We start from the raw sequence: 26,040 nt of genomic DNA on the forward strand, positions 1-26,040 counted from the left end.
AAGAGTCATGTGAGACCTAAAATCAGCTTCTTCCTCGTGTTTCTGCTGCAGGAACCATCAACCATGATGATGTCATTCCGAATAAAGCACTTTATCAGGAAGTGCAGCCGCAGCACGAGTTGCCAGCAGCCTGCATTCCACATTTTCCTGCAGTGACTCACTGAACTCTTAACGTGCACCGAGGACCACAGCCACGGCTGTTTATGCAGCTCTTCCCTGACGCATTTCTTTTTGGTCATTTTGGAATTTGAATGATTTCCCCCTGATAAGACTGGAATGCTACACAACAAGCTAACAAAACTCAGTCCAGAGGTCTGTTGTCATGTGATGCTCACGTGACACTTGCATGAGGAACAGTAAAGCAACCAACACAGACGAACCTGTGATGGAAAAATGAACCCAGTCTACTCACTTTGAGCTCCAGAACCAGGTCCATCCTCTTCTTTCCAAGGGGGTTAATATCATTCAGGATGAGAGCGATGATGATGTCGATGCCGTTGCACTCGTGAGTAGCGATGCAGTTCTGTGGAAAATAAAGGAACTTCAGTTTTCTGGCACAGGTGCAAAAATCTTCAACAAATACAGCATAAAGGTCAGAAAGGCCGGATATTAATTATGACTCTTCTCATCTTCTCAAGATGGAGAACAAAAAAAAGACAGAGGAACAAGCAGGAAGCTGTCCTGACAATGATAAAAAATAAATAAATAAATACATAATAAATAAATAAATAAATTAAACTGAATAGAGCAACAATATAAAATTACATAAATCAACAAAAAAATAATAAAATAAAAATAAAACAAATAATACATAAAATGATCAAGAAATAATAAAATAAAATTAAAAATAAAAATAAAATAACTGTTGCCTGTTTCTTTCCATCCAAATCGACACACATCGGCGCCATTTTCAAACTGTAATGTTTGGCCACACATGCCAGGTGTGAACACAGACATGATGAGGATCTAACCTGAAGCCTGATCCACACAAACATCTTCCCCTCCATCAAAAGACACCGCTCTGTTATCAGTCGGTCAACAAAGCAGAGTCTTCAGATTCCTTTCAAGCACTTGGACAGATCAATCTCACCTAAACCCGTGACCGTAATGACTCACATGATGCTGAGCAGGTTAGCAGCTCGCATGACCCCGGTGAATCCTAACATGCTAACTACCTCACAAGAGCTTAAAGGCCTCTGACTCGCCACCTCCGGGGGAAAACCAACCATCCCTGACTGACCACGGTAAAACGTCTGAGTGGAGAGAATCCCAGCCCCCCCTTTATCTTCCTCTCAGCTGATTGAACAAAGGGCCACGTTTAGCCATGCTAGCACAATTTTAGTCCCAGTTGTCATGGAGAATGCAGAAAGATGCATGCGAGAAGAGAAGCACGTATCACCTGGTTCTCGTGACAGGGACCTTGGCAGTACTCGGTGAGGCTTTCCACCGTCTGGTTGATGAGTCCAACGTTCTTCTCATTGATGTAGAGCCCCAGCAGACCCAGTCCGCCGGTGGTGCTGCCGCAGATGCAGTCCAGGAACTGGAGGGTCTCACACACCAGATTATAGTTGTTCTTGTTGTTCTGGTTGCGTAAAAAGTTCTGAGGAAAGAGAGAAGAAATAAAGACTCATTACTGAGATTTAACTTGTCCCCCCTCCCCCCCTCATGAGGCTCATGGAACTTTTTTCTCTTTTTATCAGGTAAATCTAGTCAGCGTCAAGACAATCACTGCTTATCTGAAAGGAAAAGGAACCGGCCAGCTGCAAGTCATGGTGTTGCACTTTAACCCGGTGAGCAGGGCGACACGCGGCTCAGGACACAGAAATAGCTCGTTTTAAACAAAGTCTGCCCCGGTTTGGGTGGTAAACACAAAGAGTGCATGAAGGAAGTGTTCTCTCTGGGCTGATGGAGCTTCAGCACCCTCATCATGAAACCAGACACTATGGAAACAAGAGCATCAGGCGCTTCTGCAAGCGGAGCCTATTTTAAACACGGTTTCATTTCCGTATAACTGAACGCCGTGATTGAAATCCAGAACAGAGGTCAGGAGGGTGCAGAGGCACGGCTGGTCTGACAGCTGACCTGCAGGTCTCGGTTGTGGTTCTCACACAGCAGCTGCATGAGGCGTAGGATTGGCTGCATGATGGTGATGATGACGCTCATCTCGCCTTCATCCTGGCTCTTGTCAGCGGTCGGGACCGGAGAGCCGTCAGCCGCGGCTTGGTGCTCCTCGGCCTCCGCTTCGCGGCGGTAGGTCGTGTAGGCCTTCTTGGTGACGGCCGAGGCCTCTACGAGCTGCTCCTTCACCTCCTCGGTCACCATGGCAACCACTGGTACGTCTTTCACTGAGCAGAAAACAGACAACTAAAGTTCATTTTATCGTCAACATGCTGATGTTCTTACATGCAGACTTTCTGGGACATTTTTCACTTCACAGGTTTTTTTTTTTTATTTGAGAGAAAATAATTCAACGTAAACAAGATGTTTTTAAATGTTTTCTTTGTGCCGTTTGCCTGACTCCTATTTACTGCAAACATGAAGCAATAAATGAATAAAATAAGTCTGTTGCACCTGAACCGACATCATTCTGCTTCTTTTATATCCAGGTTTAATATCAGGCTTGTTGCTTTCAGACGGACTCAAGCCTCCCTGCGGAGACGGAAGACGTCTTCCTCTCCAGGTTAAATGACTTCATACATGATGCTGTCCCAGAGTCCCCCCCCCCCCAACCTTTCTTGCGTGTTGGCATGTCTTTGTCTGGCGGCTCCTCGTCCTTCTTCTTGCTGCCCAGGTCGCTCGTGTTGACGGTCACAGTGGCTTTAATCTCCTGCTGGGCCAGTTTCATCCGCTCATAAAACACCTTGAAGAACTTCTCCGACTTGTTGTCCCCCGTTAGACGGTGATAAAATGACCTCTGAAGAAAATAGAAAAGAGTGTTTATAGCTCTGTGTCGCCGTCATGTCAGCTTCATGTTTCCTTCACAGATAGAAGTGATGAAACTTTCTCTATTTAAACAAAACGGAGGTGATTGTCTGAAAACCACCAACCAGGCCAGAAAACCGGGTCCAGAGAACCTTAAGAACATGTGAAGAGTAAAAGCAGGACTCTCAGCAGGACCTGGAAAAACTAGTGCAGACTTTCATCTTTAGCCGGACTGATTCTTCACAGGTTGTACCTAAAAACTCATTCAGAGACCTGCTGCTCCTGGCCTCACTAAGACCAGGAAAGTGGACCACATCGGTCCAGTTCTTAGGTCTTTAAACCCTGTAGAGCAGAACTGGGAGGGGGGGGGGAGCAAGGCTAAATAAAACTTGGGAGTTTTTACACTGGATACATTAGTAAAAGTACTCATAAGAAATGATGATAAACCAACAAGAGAAACTTCTGGTATTAAAAAAAGAGAACAAACTATGATGGAACATTTCTGTCACTGTTTGACCAGTTATAGTAATAACAAATTGGGAGGGGGGGGGGGGGGGGGGGGGGGTGTAATACTGAGACTACAGTCTTTTGCATGTGCCAAAATATTATTATCTAATATCATGAAGTATGAAGCCAAACTAGTTACACCACCATGTGGGGACTTTTCATCCTCAACACACAGAAGATCCTGCTGGTTAATTTAGAAATAAAATATCCAACTATTATAAGTAAAAAATAAAATATCCAACTATTATAAGTAAAAAAAATAAAATATCCAACTATTATAAGTAGAAATAAAATATCCAACTATTATAAGTAAAAAAAAAAAAAAAAATCCAACTATTATAAGTAAAAAATAAAATATCCAACTATTATAAGTAAAAAAAAAAAAAAAAATCCAACTATTATAAGTAAAAAAAAAAAAAAATCCAACTATTATAAGTAAAAAAAAAAAAAAAAATCCAACTATTATAAGTAAAAAAAAATAAAATATCCAACTATTATAAGTAAAAAAAAAAAAAAAATCCAACTATTATAAGTAAAAAAAAAAAAAAAATCCAACTATTATAAGTAAAAAAAAAAAAATCCAACTATTATAAGTAAAAAAAAAAAAAAAAATCCAACTATTATAAGTAGAAAAGTTGTTTTACTGAAGCAGCGTCGTCTCGTAGAAAACTCTCGCATAAAGCACAGATTCCTACCGCTGCTGGAGAGGAGTAACTTTAAAGTTCTGCTGCTGGTCCATAAAGCTCTGAATGTTGCAGGACCGTAATACATCAGAGACCTCTTGACCCAGTGTGACCCCTGGGGTCATCTGGATCTGGTCTTTAATCAGTTCTCTGAGTCAGAAGCAGACATGTAGGGGCTGCATCCAGCTTCTCTGCTCCACATGTCTGGAACAAACTCCCAGAAACGCTCCGATCAGCTGGAACATCTGCTGAAAGACCCTCCTGTCCTCAGCTTGCTTCTTTTAACATGGAATATTTAAACTTTACGTTCTTTTCTTGTTTCTTATTTCCTGATGTTTTACCTGGAAGCTCGGCGAAGCTCTTTGCTGACTCGTTTGCACAGATAAACCGTTTTGCAGCAGATTCATGCTCTTTAAGGTGGAAGTGCTTTCATAATCTCTTTCAGCCGCTTCTCATGTCAGTGTCTTTGTTTCACACACTGCTGGAAGTCACACGTTTGATTCCAAGTTGCACCAATCCGTGCCAGACAGCCGGCATGAATCAGGCTGCTTTTAGCACTAATGGCTCATTTACAGCAATGGGAAGTGTGGTGTGGGTCAGAAGTGGAGCAGATGCCAGCCTGGCTTGGACTGTGGCCGGTCCTGGAGATCTGCTATCCTGCAACCTTTAAATGCTTCTCTTCTCCAACACGCCTGAATCACACGTGTTACCAGGACTCTGCAGAGCTGCATGAGGAAACTCAGACATTTGATTCAGATGTGTTGGAGAAGAGACGCCTCTAAAAGCTGCAGGATGGTAGATCTCCAGGACCAGGTTTTTAGAAACTTCTGGACTATGGCAGGTCTCCTGCAGGCAGGACATGGTCCTCAAACAGGCAGCTTGCCTGAGGATAACAAGTTCTGGTCCTCCAGGACCGGCATCCTGCAGGTATCAGACGTTTCCCTGCAAATACACCTGATTTAAATGAACTAACTTGTGCAGAACTTAACAGGCTATTGGAGATCCATTTTTATCAGAATCAGGTGTTGCAGTACAGAAACCTCCAAAACCCTCAGGAAACCGGCCCTCCAGGACCGGAGTCGGAGACCCCTGGTCAGGAAACCGGCCCTCCAGGACCGGAGTCCGAGACCCCTGGTCAGGAAACCGGCCCTCCAGGACCGGAGTCGGAGACCCCTGGTCAGGAAACCGGCCCTCCAGGACCGGAGTCGGAGACCCCTGGTCAGGAAACCGGCCCTCCAGGACCGGAGTCGGAGACCCCTGATCAGGAAACCGGCCCTCCAGGACCGGAGTCGGAGACCCCTGGTCAGGAAACCGGCCCTCCAGGACCGGAGTCAGAGACCCCTGGTCAGGACACCGGCCCTCCAGGACCGGAGTCCGAGACCCCTGGTCAGGAAACCGGCCCTCCAGGACCGGAGTCCGAGACCCCTGGTCAGGAAACCGGCCCTCCAGGACCGGAGTCGGAGACCCCTGGTCAGGAAACCGGCCCTCCAGGACCGGAGTCGGAGACCCCTGATCAGGAAACCGGCCCTCCAGGACCGGAGTCCGAGACCCCTGCTGTAGATTCTGCTTATTTCCAGGACATGTGAGTCCTGGCAGCGACAAAGTGAAACCCACATCTGGACCAAACATTTCTTTCACTCTGTCACCATCTTTACCTCATTTCACCTCATGAGTTCTGACCCCTGATCACCGCATGTGCACGCCATCCTGCAGACGTGTTAAATACAGGAATGAAACAACCTTCATCAGCTTGCAGCAGAATTCCAACGCTTGCACAGACAAACAGCCACGCAGCTTTCAGACGCCGCTTCGCCCGGAAGCATGAAGGCACCTGCTTGTTTTATTCACCTTTGCTAACAATAGCATCTCAGCTTTGCCAGGAAGACTTTGCAGCGCGACTAACAGGAACCTCGTGTGCGTGGAGCTCTTGTCTCTCCTGCAACACGCCGGTGTGTTCTGTCCCATTTCGCTCACAACAATCCGTCCTTACATAAGAGCTGTAATCAGCTGAGTGGTTACAGTTAGGGCACACGGCGCCTCCGCGTTAACCCTGTTACATCAGCCCGCAGAAGGCAAGCGGTGCAGAGACGGCGGCGGGGACAGAGGAAAACCCTGCCCTACTTTTCCCTGGCAGAGACAGTGGTGTGAGAGGAAAGAGGTGGGGTTGGTTCTGGAGCAGTTCTGAAAGCCTGTTACATAAGACTCTTTCCAGGTTCGGCTTAACTCAATTATGTCTCTGAGAAAAGGAGGAGGAGGGAGGGGAGTCGTGCAAACTGTGAGCCGTGCACCAACGTACTAAAATATCTTATCTATGTAGAAAATCTCTGATAAGAGGACACAATGCAAGCAGTTCATGTGTCTGCTGGATCACCTGACGCCTCCTGCGGGAAGGAGATCACTGCAGGTATTAAGTTGTTTTCCTCCTCCTCTGCTTTATGCAACAAGTTCCTCCTGCTCGTTCTCCCTACATGAGGACGGGGTCATTCACTGCAAGCCAGCGTCTCCTGCCAGACAACAGCAGCAGCTTCACAAGATTTAAACACATCTCATGACTGGGGCATAAAAAGTTAATTTATTCACCAGCGTGGAGAGAATCAGTGTGTTAACACTTGTCTGACACACACACACACACACACACGCCTGAAGGAAACAGAGTAGCACGCAAATGCTGAGCTGTTTGCACAGAGGCAGGGCAGGGTACCAAACCTCAGTTGTTTTCAACCAAAGAATGTTCTGCTGATGAGAATCACAAAACCTCAGAAGCTGACCACAGAGCTGGTTCTGACTGGTTCTTTCGGTTCAAGTCAAGCGTAACCTCCAGGAAGTTTGACTTGTCCTTGTTTAACTAAGGAGTTAAAATGCTTTCAGCTTGAAATTGCTCCGTTTTTAACCTGAATTATAAATGATTCAATAATTAAATGCTGTTGTGACCATCGTGTCTGTATTTACTGTCAGGTAGGTGGGACACATTTATAACGGTCCTAATGCCTGGAACTCATGGTCATGTCGAAGAAAGCAGCTGGAGATGATGTGAGCTTTGTGACATGGTGCATCATCCTGCTGGAAGTTCCCATCTGAAGATGCTACACTGTGCTCAGAAAGGGATGGACATGGAGGGAGATCCTGTTGATCCTGACGGCAGGATGGATCCATGTTGTCATGATGTTTCCAGCAGATTCTGATCCTACCATGTGAATGTGGAGCTGAACTGGAGACTCATCAGACCAGCAACGTTTCTCCATCTTCTATTGTCCAGTTCTGGTGAGTCTGTGTGAATTGTAGCCTCAGTTTCCTGTTCTTACTGACAGGAGGGAACCCGCTCTGGTCTTCTGCTGGTTCTGGTCCAGACAGCTGCTGCTCGACGGATCTTTTCTCCTCTTCAGACCCATTCTGGAGGCAGTTTGAACTTTAGGCATGTAGACATGGTTTAGGTCACTGGTTAAACGCCCGGACGCCTGGACAGGGGTTGCATCTAAAGGCTGCAGGATGGTAGATCTCCAGGACTGGACGTGGGCACCCTCAGGAAACTAAGATGCATGTTTGGACGACTTGGTTCCTCCTCATAACCTCCACTGCATTCAGTGTCTGCAGACACTTTGAAATAATCTCGAATTGAAGACAGGTGGACGAGTCTACTTACAAGCTCCTTATGCTGCAAGTGACGACACGGTTTGATGCGATTTATTGCTAGTTACATCGAACAAACTAAATATGTGGAAAACTCTGCATTATATTTTGACCTTCTGAGGGAGACAAGACGTAGCTAAAATGTTCATGTGGTGTAAACGTTGCGCCAATTACAAGTAAAAAGCAGTAATAACTACATTTTAATGCAGATATCACACGTCTGAAATCAGGTGCATCTAACAGCGACAGCTGAGTTTGTGCACAGATGCAGATGAAACAAACAGCTTCTTTTTTTTTTTTTTTTTTGCTAGAATTTAATTTAAAAATAAAAAATAGAGTCAGAAATCATAAAGTCGGTGGACGTGAGAGTCCAGGTCTGCGGGTGATGTTCAGATCAACAGACACCTAGCTTCTTGTAACGTTTGTGATGGTAGGAAAAGTGCCAACGAGGGAGCATGCTGAGACGTGTTGATCAAACCGCGAGGAGAGGAAGACATGTCCAGCACAAAGAGACACATCTGTGGACGGCGTGAAGCTGGGAGAGTGGTGCAAAATATAAATGCACTGTCGGACTTGGAGACTCCGTCGCATGGCGTTTACAGCTTTCAGTTCATTTTTTAAGTTCTTCCAGTCAATTAGCTAAATAAATAAATAAATAAATAAATAAATAAATAAATAGTTGTCAACAAATATGTTCTGATAAGATCTTCCTCTGGTAATCCAACTAAATCATCTTTAAGCGGTAATGTCTTCGTTTTGCTCCCTCTCTCCTGCTTCTGTTGTGCAGCTAATTGCAAATGCAAAATGATGTTATAATTAAGAGGAATGGTGCCAAGTTTCATCAATAACCTTTATGTTTCCTCCTAAATAACAGCACATATAGCAGTGCATTATTCTGCACCGCTGTGCCTCCAAGGCCAAAACTAAACTAATGCTAAAAAATGCCAAACAAGCTTTGCAATAAGCGAAGTGTTGAAAGACGCAGGCTTTAATCTTTCCCCATGAGTATGCGTCCGACTCTGGGATACAACGGAAAAGCCAGGAGGTGCCGTGCAGAGATGTGAAGCGTTTTTAAACACCTGTAATTTGCAGGAGAGTTAGCGAGAAACGACCTGCGTGTGCTTACAGAAGTTACCACTTTAACAACTAACTGCCACATTTCTGCTCCAGCAGAGCCAGCGCAGATCATGTGATAAAAACACTAAATGAAACACCTTATATAAGAAAAGCCCCCCCCCCCTTAGCGTGTTTTGCACGTGCTTTCCCCCACTAACTGCTGAGTCATCCTTTAAAGGAATCGTCAGTCAGCCGATCCAACAGTTTTGCTCCTTTCTGCTCCTGCAGCAGCAGCCGGTCGTGTAAAACGCAGCAGGTTCTGCTTCACATGCGCTCGTCTGGCCTTATCTACTGAATCAACATGGAGGCGCAGCAGGGCCTCCTCTGGAATTCTACTTTCCTCTCCGTTTCCTGACAGATGCCACCCTAGCTCCTGGCATCAACACGGGCCAGTTATGTAAGGCTTGTTTATGCCACCAGCTCTCTGGTTCTATCCGCCTTTGCAGCTTGACACCTTGGTGAGTGACAAAGCCATCTCTCTGTGCCTATCAGAGGCCGAGCTGGAGCGCTCTGCTGCCACCCAGCTGGTATCTGGAAAGCGTCGACATGACGTCCAGACGCCAGGTTTAAATCAACTCGTAATGTGCATCCAGGGAAACTAATAAAATAAAGACGTAGTTATAGATTTAAAAGCTTTGAAAGAAGCTGTAATAAGTAAAGGAGGTAAATAAAACCCAACTATGATATAAAAACAACTGGCATGTTGACGGCGCTGCTGCCTGGAAACTCACTTCGCACCGTCTTTTTAAAGCTTTCCAAGAGTTGGCTGGTGAGTGAACTTGAACCAGGCTGAGAGGGGGGGTGGTGAATCCTGCTGGGGGGGGGGTGAGGGGGGGGCAGTGACATGCCAGAGCACGCCTGTTGAGTAAGAGGAGCGACACAAACACCTGTTTGCTCCTGTGACAGATCTGGATCTGAGGCCTGTGAAAAGCGTGCTGAGAAGACGGATGGAGGGGAGGAACCGAGACCTTATGCCTCATCTCTTATATAACACACACACACACACACACACACACACACACACACACACACACACAGGGCTGTTTTTGGAATAAGCTTTCTTGCTTCTAAGTATAGTCTGTGTGTGCATGTGCTGGTGGGTGCATGGGAAGGGGTCTTACACTGCAACAGACAGAGTGCTCGGTATGAGTCTGTACATGCTACTCATGCTATGCTATCCAGTCCACGCTACTGCCTACACATAGGTCGCTAAGGAGTAGTCTGTGCACCACATGCACATTATTTCCATACTTGCTCTTCAAATATTAAAAATGTATTTAGATCTTTTCAGATTTTAGATTCCATTCGCTGCTAGCATTGGGGCTAACTGGTGCTAGAGGCACAATGTGTCAATTCATGCCCCATTTCTGAGCATGCACGGGGTGGTGGGTGACAGTGGGGAGGGAAAACTTCCTGTGAACAGGAAGGAAACCCTCCAGCTGAACAGAACAAAGGTATTACAGAGTACCGACAAATCATGAGGTCAGAACATGCAATGACTGTAAAATCCCTGTGAGAGGTCCGACCTCCACCGAGCCGCTCATGTAGAGATTTCCAGCCAGTGTTCTAGTCAGACGTTCATTTTATCTGGATACACTGTTAGATTCCAGACACAGTGATGATGGATACACAAGCGGCTTCAGGTGTTACCTGCAGGCTGTCTCCACTCAAGTGGAGGAAATACTGTGCTGCTTTAATCCCAGTGAGACTGGATGAAACGCACAAACTAACCAGTCAGTCCATGTCTAGCTCTTCCTCCTGGTTTAATGATAAACACTATGAGATTTGTTTAACTGCTGCATCTTCTCATAACCCACCATCCCTGCCTTCCATCACCCCTGCAGTCCAGTACATCTTAGTCTGGTCTACCTGGTGTTTAGTCTACGTGGTGAATGGGAAACCGTCACGTGACTTGAACACTGGAGATGTTCATGGTGGTAAAAAGAAACAAAGCAGGCTTACAGCTAGCTTCTCCGGTTTCTTTGGATGCTCCAGTCAGTTTTCCAGTGATGGTTTTCATTTTCCAGACTGCCTAAATGTGTTGCTGCCATCAAACCAGATAACTGGAAGCCTCTCAGCTGAGTTAGCAGCACTTCGTTGCAGTTAAGCAGCAAATGAACCAAAAGAATCAGAAGTTTCTCTCAGTGTAAATGCGACTGCCATGAAGTTTGTTGGATGTTTGACAAATGAAACCTTCAACGTGTTGTAAATGCAGATATGAAGACGAGAGTTTCAGTCATAATGAAAAGTTAGACTTTTCTCCCTTCATGGTGTCAATAAGTTGTAAATCAGTCGTAAAATATCAACGTTTTCTCAGAGTAACGGAAACTTCTACATACAACACGGAGACAGTGGTGTCGCCATCATTTTAGAGGTGAGGGGGGTCAAATAGCTTAGAGGAACTAAAAACTGATTATCATCTTCTCTCATTCAATTGCAAATATCCTTATCAGCTAAAGAACCACATATCACAAACAGCACAGCACCAAGAAACCAACTTTAGTTCTTTAAAATGATAAACTATCAAAATCTATAGTGAAAATCTAAAATATTAAGCAACCAAACGCTGGTTGAGTAGACAAAGCATGACCGTGGAGCATGTACAGGGTGAGTAGTCGAATTATTATGTTCCAAATGACGATACTGAGAACAAAAAGTTTGGTAAAACATTGTTCCTGTTTAAATATATCAGCTCCAAATTTACATGGAGCTGCCACCAAACACGGATAAACCTCTAACGACTTGTAAGCTTTTAATTCTGGTCCTCTGAAACCGACCAGATCGCTGTAATTGTGATGGGAAGCTACATCTGGTAGCTAAATCTCCGTTAGCTGGAGTTTTGGAAGTTTGTGAAACCAGGATTTTGGAAAATTCTGCAGGTCTTGAGGACCGACAAGCGCATTTATAATGAAAATAAAAAAGTGTCTGACTTAAACACAAAAGAGCTGAACTGGTTTGGAAAGTGTGACGTTTTTTAGCACCAATGAGAAAACATTAGCAATAAACAGTCTCTCAATAACAGCAGCTTGCTTTTAGACGCCCAACATGGCGGCGTCACTGAGAACGGTCTATAAGGTCATCAACACGGCGACGCCAGGAAGCAGTAATGGACAGCAAAAGACACCTGACCCATTTCTTTTTGGACTTACTGTCCATCTTTCCTCAAAGCTGCCATTTTAAAATCAAACTAAGACAGATCTGCAGGCTCTGGATGAGTTCTCCATCCCCCTTCTTTTGCTTTTTCCAAGAAATTTTGTTGGCTAAGTTACAACTCTGGATTACGCTGGAAGCAAACAAGCAGCCTGCTTGCAGAAATCTGTGGGCATGTTTTCGTCCTGTTTTTCATTTAGACAACAAGAACCCCTCTGTCCTAAAAGCAGGGCAGCAACCAAATCTTGTGTAAGACAGGAAAATGTGATGCATCTCCTGATATGAAGCAAATTGACTTTGGATCATACAGCATATTTAAACAAGGCTTACTTGTCCCCATATAGTCCCCAAAATAACACATTAATAATGAAAAATACTGGGTTCTGTTTGAGCTAATCTGCTGCTAAGTTCATCCTGAGCAGGAAAATCAATCAAATAAAAAGGTAGAAAACTGTCTTATAAAGACTATAGACAAGTTTGGAACTAATTCGCTTAACATAAAAACATTATTTGACCTTATACATATATAGTCATGGAAATTCTAAACAAAAATCTGTAAAAAGACTTAACGAGCAATGAAACAACCCCAAAGCAGCTCAGCTAGGCCTCTTCAAACGGCGGCCTGTGGGTCACATGTGGCCCAGAACCAGCTTCTGTGTGGCCCACCTTATGCAAAAGAATAAAGATATTAATCAAAAACCTTCAGTCATTCCTACGCTGATTAAGTAGCCTACAATCCTACAGTTGTGCAGACCATGAATGCAGCACTTGGTTGCCTAGCAACATTAACCCCAGGGCTGTTGTTGTGTTTTGAATTTGTAAGAGTAGCACTCGCTAGCATGTCGCTCTCTGTCCCGAAACGCAAAATTAACAATGAAAACCGCAGATTTAACCCCATATGGACTGATAAGTATTTGTTTATTTTGCCGTGACATTTGAGCGCCAAACCGATGTGTTTAATATGCAATGAGTGTGCGGCGGTGTTTAAAGAAGGCGCCACATCGAGAAGTTTAGTTTGATATTACCTTTTTATGTTAAAAGTTAGGAGAAAAACAGGTTCTGACTGGAATTTTCATTATTTTATGTTGTGCATTTGCCCTTGTCATGTGGGACTGGATTTAGAATAGAAAAATCAATAAACTGCTTATTTTTCCAAAATGTAAATGTGTCTTATTTATTTATTTATTTCCCCTTACTTTATTTACAGGCTCTGATCAGTTTTTTGATTTGAAAATCTGGCCCACCTGAGTATCTAATACAGTAGCCCTGACCTAAGCAAACTCCCTGCTGCAGCATACGTTCACTCATGACCGTCACATGACTTCAAAAGCTCACAATCCATGTCAGGAAGTCACATAAGTATCTATGTCTGCAGGGGGTGGCGTCTATGGTCCGAGACCTGCTAGAAGTCTCCTGAGACTTCCTTCTTTTCACCAGCAAGGCGTGACCCAGTTAGGAGACCAGCAGGCATGTTGGGAAGCCCGTCACTCCGGGCGGCAGCTTATGTAAGCAGAGTCATGTGATCACCTTTGTGTGCAGGTCTCTTCAGGTATCCATAATATGCAAATACCAGTCTATTATGCAACATTTCAGTTTATGCACGAGGACAAATAACATAATGCATGCAAGAACCACAAACCAGAAAACCAAGATAGACAGCTTATAAGCAGCACACACACACACACACACACACAGACACACACACAAAGCATGCACACACACTTTATAGTGCAAACACACGCCCTGCAAGGCTGAAATAATTCTCTGGCAAACAATAACCTGCCATTTGTTAGGTTTGCACAGAGTTAGGGTTGTCATAGCAACCCAGGGCTTGCCATGGGGAGGTAACGACGTGGTTTGCTGCACAGCCTGGAACGCTCTTCCTCAGTTCTGCTTCATGGCCTAAGCTTGTGAAGAAGATGCTTTCTGTGCGCCAACACTGCACAACTCAAACGAATCAGACCTATAATATAACGTGTTGCACTCTCCACCAGAGGAGGCGCTGCGCCTCTGAAGGACAAGATGGGACAACCACAGAAGAAGAAGACTGCTTCATCGACAACTTGTGTTTCCTTCGAGGTAAAACATTGATCTGATGCAGATCGTAGCGGTCTGGGGTCGAGCAGGCTTCTGTCAGAACAGAGCTGCAGATGTTTGCACATTCAAACGAAGCGACTCGATGTGAACGTGTCCGGAAACTCGTTCCGTTTGTTTCACTCGTTTACAAACCTGTTTGTTGTAGCTACTTGTGTTTTAATGGCTTCTTTGACTTTCATTGCTTTATTTCACTTTTTCAAAAAAGATTTAGTTTTAATGAAATCGTGCACGTTGTTGCCTCTGGTCCCGTTCGGGTTCATAAACCCAGACCTCCTGATGGAGACACTTGTCCTGCGTCCGTTTAATCGCAGGCCAATTAAAACCTCAGTCCCACCCGCATCTGCAGTTTGTGAACTCTGTGACCTCCACTCACCTGGATGACTGTGTTTCCACCCTCCAGCAGCGCTATGGCTAACAAAATGCTCTCCTGGAAGATGCGATCGCTGGTGGCGTTCATGATCAGATCGATGACCAGATCGGAGGCTCCTTCTTTGTCCAGGTGACACTGGACCTCAGCCAAGCTCAGCTCCCCTCGACCTCCGACCCCGGAGCTGACAACTAGGGCCAAAGAAGTGGGACTGGTTATCACCTACGCTGCTACTGGTACAGATTAACATTACATAATGGATCACATTCCCTAAATAAGTTTATTTCTGTATCTTCTTAATGTGATGAAACTGAAACTAAAAGATCTGCACATGGAGGCTTTCATGCAGAGCTGATGTTATAAGGAAGGTAAACAGACAGTAGGATGGCGTTCGGTGCAGAGGGGGGTAAGGAGATTGCAACTGCACATGAATAACAACATTACATGTGCCTCTAATCCATGGAAGGACTTTAATTCCTGCTGTTTGCTACCACAGGCGCTCAGGACAGAACTGGTGACATAACGGCACCCATCAGAGCCATCTCTGAGCTGGCTGACTTACTGAATCAACAACACACCCCATTCTAGTTGCAGTTTGGAGCGCCGGTCGCCTGGCAACAACACGGGCAGCCTCATGCCGAGGAAACGGCCTGAACGCTGGGCGGCCCAAGCAGGGAGATCTCAGTTTTCCCGCTTTTTCTTTGACATGTTCCACGTCGGAGACGAGATGAGACTTAAAACAAGTTATATCATCAGTCCTGTCTGGTTTCCAGTGAACTCAGCTGCAGGGGACAACAGAGGAACCTGCTTCTGTAGCAAAACTGCTACAGGACCAGACTAGGCTCAGTTATGTTGACTTTTATTTGTGATCTAAATAAACAGCAGAAAATATCAGACATGAAGGGAGTTCCAAACTCTAAATATGTGCAGTAGGAACTAGGCATGATGGCTGCCTCACTTCATCTGCTTCTCTTCTTACCCCGATGCTCCAGCACTCTGGAACAGGCTCAATCTGGACTCATCAGACCACATGACCTTCTTCCAGGTCCAAAGTCCAGTCTTTCTGCTCTGCAGAAAACTGAAGGCTTGTGGTTTTCTTCTGGTTCCACAGCCGTTCAGTCCCTTCGGTTCCTTCACATGTTCACTGTTTCACTCTTAAACATGCTCATGAGTTCTACTGTTGTTTTTCTTCCATTGGTTTTACCATCATTATGTTTTTCCACCTCAAGACGATGGTTTTCCACCATCCTTCCAGTTTTTAATGATGCCTTGGACAGTTCTGAACCCTGTTTTAGTAGTTTCTGCATCTCCTTCCATGTTTTCTCTGCTTTATGCCAATAATCTGATCCTTCTGACACACCAAAGTCTTTCCACATGCTGGTTAAGAAATGAGAAGGTGCTTGTTGCATCTTGATGCAGCTGCCTGCAGGAATGATCCAAAGCTCTGACTTTTTAGTTTAGTTAAATCCAGGTGGGGATATATTTTCTGTTGCAGTGTGAACACACACACTGAGATGTTTAACTCATCTCATCTTTACGACCATGTCAAACACACCTGTGGGGGATTTTCCTTGCGCTCCAGGAGTGAGCGGACCATTGCTGAAGGTTGTGAGGCTCTCTCTTCTCTGGCCAGACTTGACATTACCGTAGTAGCGGTTGACTAAGATCTGCCGCAGAGCCTCTCCCTGCCAGAGGAAAACGGCTGTTAGAAAATAAATCCCATAGAAATCCCAAAATTCCTGCATTGGTGTCGCATTTTAAGACCATGAATTCAACGCAAAACTGTCTGAAGTTCATCAAGGAGAGCGTAATGAAACAATTAACTTTGCATCACATGATTGTCATTATAAACGTCTCAGAGCTGGTAGACGTGATTAAACTAGATTTAACGGCACAGAAAATATTTTTGAATGAAATGTTGCATAAATAAAAATCTAAATAAAAAAAGGACATTAAAGGAAAGAGGAAGAAGTCTGGGCCTCATACAGGTTAAACTTAAGACATCCAACTTGGAAGAGTATGAATAAAACAGCAAAAATAATGGTTCCATGTGGGTCGAGGTTCCGCGGCGGACCTTCCTGACGCGTTGCAGGACGGGGAAGCGAGTGAGCGTCATGCTGCGGAAGCGTCCAGCATCAATAAGACGGCAGCTTGGACCAGACCAAGCGCTTTACCTACCCTCCTCTGATCCTCCACTTGCTTCAGAGGCTGGTTTGGATCAAGCTCCTTAAAGGTGATGTGAGTTAGCAGAAAGCATCAAAATAAAAAAATAAAGGTTCGAAAAGGGAAAATAATAAGAGAACAAAACAGGATGTTAATACAGTGCAAATTAGTTTCTGTACAAGCAGGAAATTTAACGTTGCAGTTAGGAGGGGAGTGCTTGTGTTGGTGGGGCGGGGGGGGAGGGGGGTCGTGCAAGGATTCATGCAACGGAAGGATTTCTGCAGGGAAAATTTCACCTCATCTAAAGTATCTCACACATCAAACGCAGGCGAACCAAAGCTTTACAGCATGTTTACCGGTGACTCCCTCATTACTTTATACAAGTTGTTTACGCAGGAACATGCTCAGCTGCAAGACGGGGGTCGACACAGACTGTGGGGAAGAAATGGGGATGTGACACATGGAAGCAACCATCTAGCAGGGAACGAAGGCAGCTGGCGGAAGATGGAGGGATGGATGGAAAACGTAGCAAAAGCCTCGGTTTGGTGGAAGAGGCGACGCATGAGGAAGGAAGGGTTGGGACTCTTATCCGTTTAGATCATCAGGAGTCAAACTCCAGCCCTCAAGGGTCGCTATCCTGCAGGTTTTTGTTGTCTCCATGCTCCAACACACCTGGCTGAAATCCATAAATAGACTTACAAGGAGCTGCAGGATCCATTTGGTTTGAATCAGCTGTGTTGGGAGAAGGAAACCTGCCGGATACCGGCCCTCGAGAGTTTAAAACCCCTGGTTTAGGTAGAGAGACGCTGAGCACGGGTACGATGAGATGAATGTTGGAGGATAAAGACATTGATCTCTGATCAGCAGTGACCATGTTAGTGGGCAACATGGGTCTAAAACACACCTCAGGAGGGACTTCAGGCTCGGGCGGAGGTGCCAGCTGATTGGAGATAAAAGATGCTGTTAGTTCAGGTTAGCAGCTGGTAGCTTCATGTTGTTGTGCACCTTCATTAACAACTATTTAGGACTTTCTACACAACATGCACAGCTGGACATCGTCTACGGCTGAAGCCGGGGTGGAAGAGGCCAAGCAAGCAAAGGAAAAGAAACGTGAATCTGAGAAACGACTGTCATGTTGGTAGTTTGGTGGGATTTGCTTGATGGATGAGAAAAGGAAGCAGAAACGCTGTCGAAAAGTGAAAAAGGAATTATTATGAGACTTGTGGTTAAAAGCAGCACTAAGGTGTGTGAAAAGCAAGATGGATGACAGAAAATGTCAAGATTCACTCGTATAAAATGTATAAAAAATATTTTTATTTAAAAGTTATTTAAAAGTTTCTTTCAGTAATTAAATAAATACTGCAGCAATGAAACTGTGGTAAATTATGGTGTTTTCAAATGAAAATATCTACACATCTGTCAAATGATAAAATAATAAATATGTTAAATAATAAAAATTATAATAAATAAAATTAAATAATAAAAGACATAATAAAAATATCCAATAGTAAAAATTATAAATAAAATCTTTCAAAAAGATTTTTCAATAATTAAAATATTCAATAATACAAATTTGAATAAATAAAAATATTCAATAATAAAATGATAATAAAATTATAATAAAATAATAAATAAAATGAATTATAAAGCTAAATCTATACCTCAGATAAAAAATAATCTGACAATTGTAACAAATAATCATAACGTCAAACTTTCAGACCAGCAGATATTTAAATAAAATATTTTCTAGAAAAGTCCTTTTAAAAACAAGTTAAATGAATAAAGACAAATGTGGAGAGAAATTCAAGTTTCAGTTTTGGTTATACACACTAAAATCAGTCCACACACACGCACCCACACACCTGGCTGCATTGGTGCAAAAATAAACACAAACATGAAAGCCGGCATGAGCACATGCCTCCATCTGCAACCGCGTCACGCTGCTTTATGCTGATTAATTGTGCAAGTGGACAGGAATTTCCCTGAATGAAGCCTTTAACGTCAACACACCGATTTCCACTGAAACACTGTCAAAGCATCACGCATGCAGCCGCAGCTGAGGGGCTGCACAGGATATCCAGCCACCGCCTGCGTGATCCAACCTTGTTTGATCTGCTGCCTGTCAGCCGCAGCTCAGCTGGACGAGAAGCACGTTGTCGGTTTGGTTCAGTAACACGCACGGCAAAACGTTTCCTGATTAAAACTCCTCACAAGTAAAACCAGACAAACACGATTCCAGAAATGAAAGCTGATTCAGCAGGTAAGAACAAAGACGCCAGACCTCCACCGAGCAGACGATGTTCTGGTTCTACAACCTTCTAATATAGATCCACTATCAGATTCCAGATCCATCAATAATGAATCCACAGTGTCTCGGCTTTATTGTGGTGCTGGATGGTAGGATCCAGAACGTTGTTCCTGTTCTGGATGGTAGGATCCAGAACGTTGTTGCTGTTCTGGATGGTAGAATCCAGAACGTTGTTCCTGTTCTGGATGGTAGGATCCAGAACGTTGTTCCTGTTCTGGATGGTAGGATCCAGAACGTTGTTCCTGTTCTGGATGGTAGGATCCAGAACGTTGTTGTTGTTCTGGATGGTAGGATCCAGAACGTTGTTCCTGTTCTGGATGGTAGAATCCAGAACGTTGTTCCTGTTCTGGATGGTAGAATCCAGAATGTTGTTGCTGTTCTGGATGGTAGGATCCAGAACGTTGTTCCTGTTCTGGATGGTAGGATCCAGAACGTTGTTCCTGTTCTGGATGGTAGGATCCAGAACGTTGTTCCTGTTCTGGATGGTAGGATCCAGAACGTTGTTGTTGTTCTGGATGGTAGGATCCAGAACGTTGTTGTTGTTCTGGATGGTAGGATCCAGAACGTTGTTGTTGTTCTGGATGGTAGGATCCAGAACGTTGTTCCTGCTCTGGATGGTAGGATCCAGAACGTTGTTGCTGTTCTGGATGGTAGAATCCAGAACGTTGTTCCTGTTCTGGATGGTAGGATCCAGAATATTGTTGCTGTTCTGGATGGTAGGATCCAGAACGTTGTTCCTGTTCTGGATGGTAGGATCCAGAACGTTGTTCCTGTTCTGGATGGTAGGATCCAGAACGTTGTTCCTGCTCTGGATGGTAGGATCCAGAACGTTGTTCCTGCTCTGGATGGTAGGATCCAGAATATTGTTGCTGTTCTGGATGGTAGGATCCAGAATATTGTTCCTGTTCTGGATGGTAGGATCCAGAATATTGTTGCTGTTCTGGATGGTAGGATCCAGAATATTGTTGCTGTTCTGGATGGTAGGATCCAGAATATTGTTGCTGTTCTGGATGATAGGATCCAGAACGTTGTTCCTGTTCTGGATGGTAGGATCCAGAACATTGTTGCTGTTCTGGATGGTAGGATCCAGAACGTTGTTCCTGTTCTGGATGGTAGGATCCAGAACGTTGTTCCTGTTCTGGATGGTAGGATCCAGAAGGTTGTTCCTGTTCTGGATGGTAGGATCCAGAACGTTGTTGTTGTTCTGGATGGTAGGATCCAGAACGTTGTTCCTGCTCTGGATGGTAGGATCCAGAACGTTGTTCCTGCTCTGGATGGTAGGATCCAGAACGTTGTTGCTGTTCTGGATGGTAGAATCCAGAACGTTGTTGCTGTTCTGGATGGTAGGATCCAGAACGTTGTTGCTGTTCTGGATGGTAGGATCCAGAACGTTGTTGCTGTTCTGGATGATAGGATCCAGAACGTTGTTGCTGTTCTGGATGATAGGATCCAGAACGTTGTTGCTGTTCTGGATGATAGGATCCAGAACGTTGTTCCTGTTCTGGATGGTAGGATCCAGAACGTTGTTCCTGCTCTGGATGGTAGGATCCAGAACATTGTTGCTGTTCTGGATGGTAGGATCCAGAACGTTGTTCCTGTTCTGGATGGTAGGATCCAGAACGTTGTTGCTGTTCTGGATGGTAGGATCCAGAAAGTTGTTCCTGTTCTGGATGGTAGGATCCAGAATATTGTTGCTGTTCTGGATGGTAGGATCCAGAATATTGTTGCTGTTCTGGATGGTAGGATCCAGAAAGTTGTTGCTGTTCTGGATGGTAGGATCCAGAAAGTTGTTCCTGTTCTGGATGGTAAGATCCAGAAAGTTGTTCCTGTTCTGGATGGTAGGATCCAGAATATTGTTGCTGTTCTGGATGGTAGGATCCAGAATATTGTTGCTGTTCTGGATGGTAGGATCCAGAACGTTGTTGCTGTTCTGGATGATAGGATCCAGAATATTGTTCCTGTTCTGGATGGTAGGATCCAGAATATTGTTGCTGTTCTGGATGGTAGGATCCAGAACGTTGTTCCTGCTCTGGATGGTAGCATCCAGAATGTTGTTCCTGTTCTGGATGGTAGGATCCAGAAAGTTGTTCCTGTTCTGGATGGTAGGATCCAGAACATTGTTCCTGTTCTGGATGGTAGGATCCAGAATATTGTTGTTGTTCTGGATGGTAGGATCCAGAATATTGTTGTTGTTCTGGATGGTAGTATCCAGAATATTGTTCCTGTTCTGGATGGTAGGATCCAGAACGTTGTTCCTGCTCTGGATGGTAGGATCCAGAATATTGTTGCTGTTCTGGATGGTAGGATCCAGAACGTTGTTCCTGCCCTGGATGGTAGGATCCAGAATATTGTTGCTGTTCTGGATGGTAGGATCCAGAATATTGTTGCTGTTCTGGGTGGTAGGATCCAGAATATTGTTGTTGTTCTGGATGGTAGGATCCAGAATATTGTTGCTGTTCTGGATGGTAGGATCCAGAATATTGTTGTTGTTCTGGATGGTAGGATCCAGAATATTGTTGTTGTTCTGGATGGTAGGATCCAGAATATTGTTGCTGTTCTGGATGGTAGGATCCAGAATATTATTGTTGTTCTGGATGGTAGGATCCAGAATATTATTGTTGTTCTGGATGGTAGGATCCAGAACGTTGTTCCTGTTCTGGATGGTAGGATCCAGAACGTTGTTCCTGCTCTGGATGGTAGGATCCAGAATATTGTTGCTGTTCTGGATGGTAGGATCCAGAATATTGTTGCTGTTCTGGATGGTAGGATCCAGAATATTGTTGCTGTTCTGGATGGTAGGATCCAGAATATTGTTGTTGTTCTGGATGGTAGGATCCAGAATATTGTTGTTGTTCTGGATGGTAGGATCCAGAATATTGTTGCTGTTCTGGATGGTCCAGAACAGCAGAACGTCCAGAACGTTGCCGGGATCCAGATCTATCTATGATATCTTGTAAAACCTGTCTGAATCTTCTCCTGCATTTTCTCACTGTTTATTGTGGAGTTATATACAGACTTACTGAAACCGGTTCTATCTATGTCAGCAACATTCCTGGATCCAGATGCTGATCCGGATCACTCCCAGCATCTAATGGAATGTAAGTCAGAACAAGACCCGTTCTCAGAAACACACCATGAACATCCCTCCAGTAGTTTTTGTGTAAAGTTACTAACAGACAGATAAACGTCTACAGAGACAGAACCTCCGTGGACGCAGCAGACGTGTTACAGTTTATGGATCAGCTGTAAGTCATAATAAAAAGGCTAAAGCCTTAAAAATAACCCCAGTAAATGAAAATAAAGACCTCACAGTACAGTGAGTCTCAACCAGAAGCCATAAAACCAAACTGTGGAGACGACATTCATGGAGACGGCCGGCCACCTGTAATAAATCCTACATTTCCCCCTGAATCTTGCACAGCTTGTATAAAACAAGCTGCACTGCAGGCTCCGTCTCCAGGAATACGTGCTGCTGCACTTTGACTGCTAATCATCACCGCGGGTCACACATCAGCAAAGGGTTTCAAATTCCAGGAAAACTGAGAGGCAAAAAACAGGATAAAATATTGTTGCCATTATGTAAGTGCTGCATGAGAGCTGGCAGGTGACCAAGAATTGAGCAGCATTAAGTTCAGAAAAGTGGGATGAGGCAGCGTGCTGCTGAGAAACAGCCACAGCGCCCCCTGTTGGTCAGTAAAGGTACTGCAGGCTGGGGCTTGGAGAATCAACTTTCTAGCAAACAGAACAAACAAAAAAAAGTTTATCTGAGGCTGGAAAGAAGAGCTGAAGTAAATCAGATCAAAAGACTTTTTCTTAACAGGAGAGACATGAGGGAATGTGTAAAACTGTCTGGAACTGGAAAGTAATGGTCTGATAAAACTCACACATACAGAAAGACCACCTGGAAGTGGACTCTAATAAAACCCTGACTTAGTTTGTCATCCTCCGCATGACGACCAGCATCTCCTGCTCATCGCCTGCAGGTCTCGTCTCATCATGATGCTGCTAAACGCCGCATTCTGCTGCATGCAGCACCTGACCGGCTGTGCAGCAACAGGCAGCAGGATGCAGCGTGTCACACAGTACTGAAACTAGCAGCTGCACCGGCTCCTGCTTACATAACAGGTAGGAGACATTTCTTTTGGGGGGTGGAGGGGTTGAGGCCTGCTGGTGGGGTCTTCCTGCAGACATGCTGCCATCAGTCAGAGCTGCTGGGAGATCAGAGCGCACGGCCACATTCTCAGCATTCTGCTTCTGGGCAGAGCTGACGAAACAGTGGACGCGGGGGTTTCCATTGCCTGGGGGGGCGGGGGGGATTAGACAACAGAGAAACTGAGTTTACTGGGTCCTGGCAACTATGGAAAGACCCTTTCCAACAATCATCTCTGTTTCCTCAGCCAACATCCTCTCTCGGTTCTTAAGCAAGCCTCCACTTCTACCAGCAACGAGTTTAGTTCCCTCCTGCAGCCGCTGATGCGCCCGACCTCGCCGTGGCCGCTCTGCCAGCGTTTTACCCTCCTGGAAGAGGTTCACGGGGCGATGAGAAACCATCCAGACACACACACCCTGACCAGATTACTGACGTGTGTTTTTGGAGTTGTCCTTCACTTTTAACTCTTACAGGCAGATTTTATCCAAACATATTTAATTTCCGTCCTTCTGACATTTATATTTATTGTAAAGGGTCATCAAACATGATGAGAAGCTCTCATTACGTTCAGACGAAGAAATAAAGATGGAAAAAAATAAGCATCAGACAGACAGAAAGACAGCAAGAAAGAAAAGATGAAACTATGTTTGTGAAAAAGGTTTCACAAACTGAACCAGTTTAGGACCTTTAGAGAAAAAAAGTCAGAAAGAGAAAATTAAACCAAAACAGAAACATCACAGAGGAGTCTGGCTACTGGGAATCTAAATAAACAAACTTCACATAAATAAATAAAGAAATAAATAAGTAAAAAAGAATGTTAAAAAGAAACAACAGATATTTATCTGCATAATTTTTGTCTAAATGAAAGCCATTTTGCCGTCATGCAGCTGTTTGTCTACAGAACCAGGATAGCCTGATTGAAGCTTTAATTTAATAAACTTATCATAAATAAAATAACTGCAATGGAGGCTGTTTTTACTTTGGAAAACACAAACTGAAGGTCTGATTTATGGGAAATCAAGCAAACAAAAAGATCCTGAAACCTCTGGCCAAAAACAGAATAAATAAATATCTTGAACAGTTCTGAATTTATGCAACTGTATAGAAATTAGTGTAAAAACGCCACACAAAAAAGTCCATTAAAGTCCATAAAACTAGTTCTAATCTGTTGTTTAATTAATACAAGAGGAAAAAGTTAAGTAAATAAAGCTGCTTGATTTTTAAAAAAAAAAAAAAAATTGATTTCAGCTGGCTTAAAAATTTTTATTCCTCAAACTGGAACTTTACTTCTTGCATTTTATTTTCTTCTATTTTAGCTTTTTTCTGCCTATAAGTTTGTTTTTACTGTATTTGTAGGCTTCTTCAACAGCCCGATATGATGCTTTTCATGTTGAACATGACGCATGAAGCGTTCTGTGTGATTAAACTGTTTAAAAAGATTCACACCCACGTTTCAGAGCTGCTCCACCATTTTCTATCTGACTCACTTCTGACAACTGGTTTTAACCTTTTAGGTGAACGAATCATGACCAATGCAAAAAGTCTGAACGCCCGTCTCATAAACCCGGCTACACACTCACCACTACACACACCTCAGAAGAAGAAATTCAGAAACAGTTCAGGTGAGTTCATACTGTAAAACCTGAATACACCGATTTTTATAGCTGGACCTACTTTCACTTCAGCGAGTCTGAAAAGGGAGAACCGCTGCAGAAAAACCTGACAGAAAGGTCAGTTTCTGTATAAATAAACCAAAACAGAGCAGGTTTTATCGAGACAGGAACATAAATGTCAGGTAAAAGTCTGATCTGGTGAGTCTTGAGTGAATAATATTAAGCTGAAAATATGAATAAGCAACTCAACACAATCCAATAAAGGGTCAAATTTGTTTAAAACCTCAAACATGAGGGAAAAAAAGTGACATTTCTAATTTGCAAATGAATAAAAAATTTTTTAAAAAAAAACATATTTTCCATTGAGTTTCAGCCTTTTCCTCCTTAAATAATCCCACAATTCATCTTATTATTTTTTTAATGATTAAAAAAAATGTGTAAAAAAACATCACAAAAACATCAAATTAAAAAGATAAACTTAAACATAAAATTGCAACATCGACCGTTCTCAGTGACGTCACGTTCTTACACCGCCAGTTGGGTGGCTAAAAGCTAGTTGCTGTTAACAGAGACAGTTAACTGCTAAAGTTTTACCAAACATGCTGCTAGCAAACGTCACACTTTCCAAACCAGTTCACGTCATTTTCACTTTGTTCACTTTGTGTTCACGTCAAACAAACATTTCTGTTTTAAAAGTACAAACTTCCAAAACCTCCCGCTAACGGAGATTTAGCTAACAGATGTAGCTTTCCAACACATTTACAACAACCCGGTCGGATTCACAGGAGCAGAATTAAAAGCTTACAAGTCGTTAAAGGTTTATTTGTGTTTAGTGGCAGGATGGGTATCAGACCTCCAGCTGTGGAATCAAAGTATTTCCTCTTCATGTCAAAGTAAAAACCAGCAGACACAGAAAACGTGAGCATGATGTAAATATGAGGAATGTCTCCATGAATGGGCGTAGCAGCAGACTCAGAGGACATGCCCTTTTCACATCTCTGTCCCTTATCCCCCGCACATTTTTATCACCATTAAAACCACTTCTTTTTTTTTTTTTTTAACATGCTGAAACATGTTTTTCCGAGCCACACCTTAACAATCATGAGCAGGCAAAGCTAAGATGGCTAACAGCAAACACCGTGTGTGAACATGGAAGTTTATCTGATGTGATTCACATCTTCACGTTCAGCAAACCGAGTTTCTTCCAAACAAACTGTGTAGATGATTCATGCTGCTGAATGTAGATACTGTTCAGCTGAAACAGAGATGTTCTGTATTGTATGTAATATATTACTAAGTGGATTTTAAAATATGAAAGATGTCAATTTAATTAGCTA

The 26,040-nt window shown here is 43.7% G+C and overlaps 1 protein-coding gene across 1 annotated transcript in view; it reads right to left on the reverse strand.

The window, feature by feature from the left end:
* itpr1b (inositol 1,4,5-trisphosphate receptor, type 1b) overlaps positions 1–26,040 on the reverse strand; it is a 143,101-nt gene that overhangs the window by 47,601 nt on the left and 69,460 nt on the right. Inside the window, exons 40-46 of the mRNA XM_079242420.1 lie at positions 16,648–16,695; positions 16,021–16,154; positions 14,476–14,653; positions 2,731–2,914; positions 2,083–2,345; positions 1,400–1,600; positions 413–523 (exon numbers count right to left, since the gene is read on the reverse strand). Coding sequence (XP_079098546.1) covers positions 413–523; positions 1,400–1,600; positions 2,083–2,345; positions 2,731–2,914; positions 14,476–14,653; positions 16,021–16,154; positions 16,648–16,695 — 1,119 coding nt within the window. The remainder of the gene's footprint in view (positions 1–412; positions 524–1,399; positions 1,601–2,082; positions 2,346–2,730; positions 2,915–14,475; positions 14,654–16,020; positions 16,155–16,647; positions 16,696–26,040) is intronic.

The sequence above is a fragment of the Telmatherina bonti genome (genome assembly GCF_933228915.1).
Source record: "Telmatherina bonti genome assembly, chromosome: 6".
Taxonomy (NCBI): Eukaryota; Metazoa; Chordata; class Actinopteri; order Atheriniformes; family Telmatherinidae; genus Telmatherina; species Telmatherina bonti.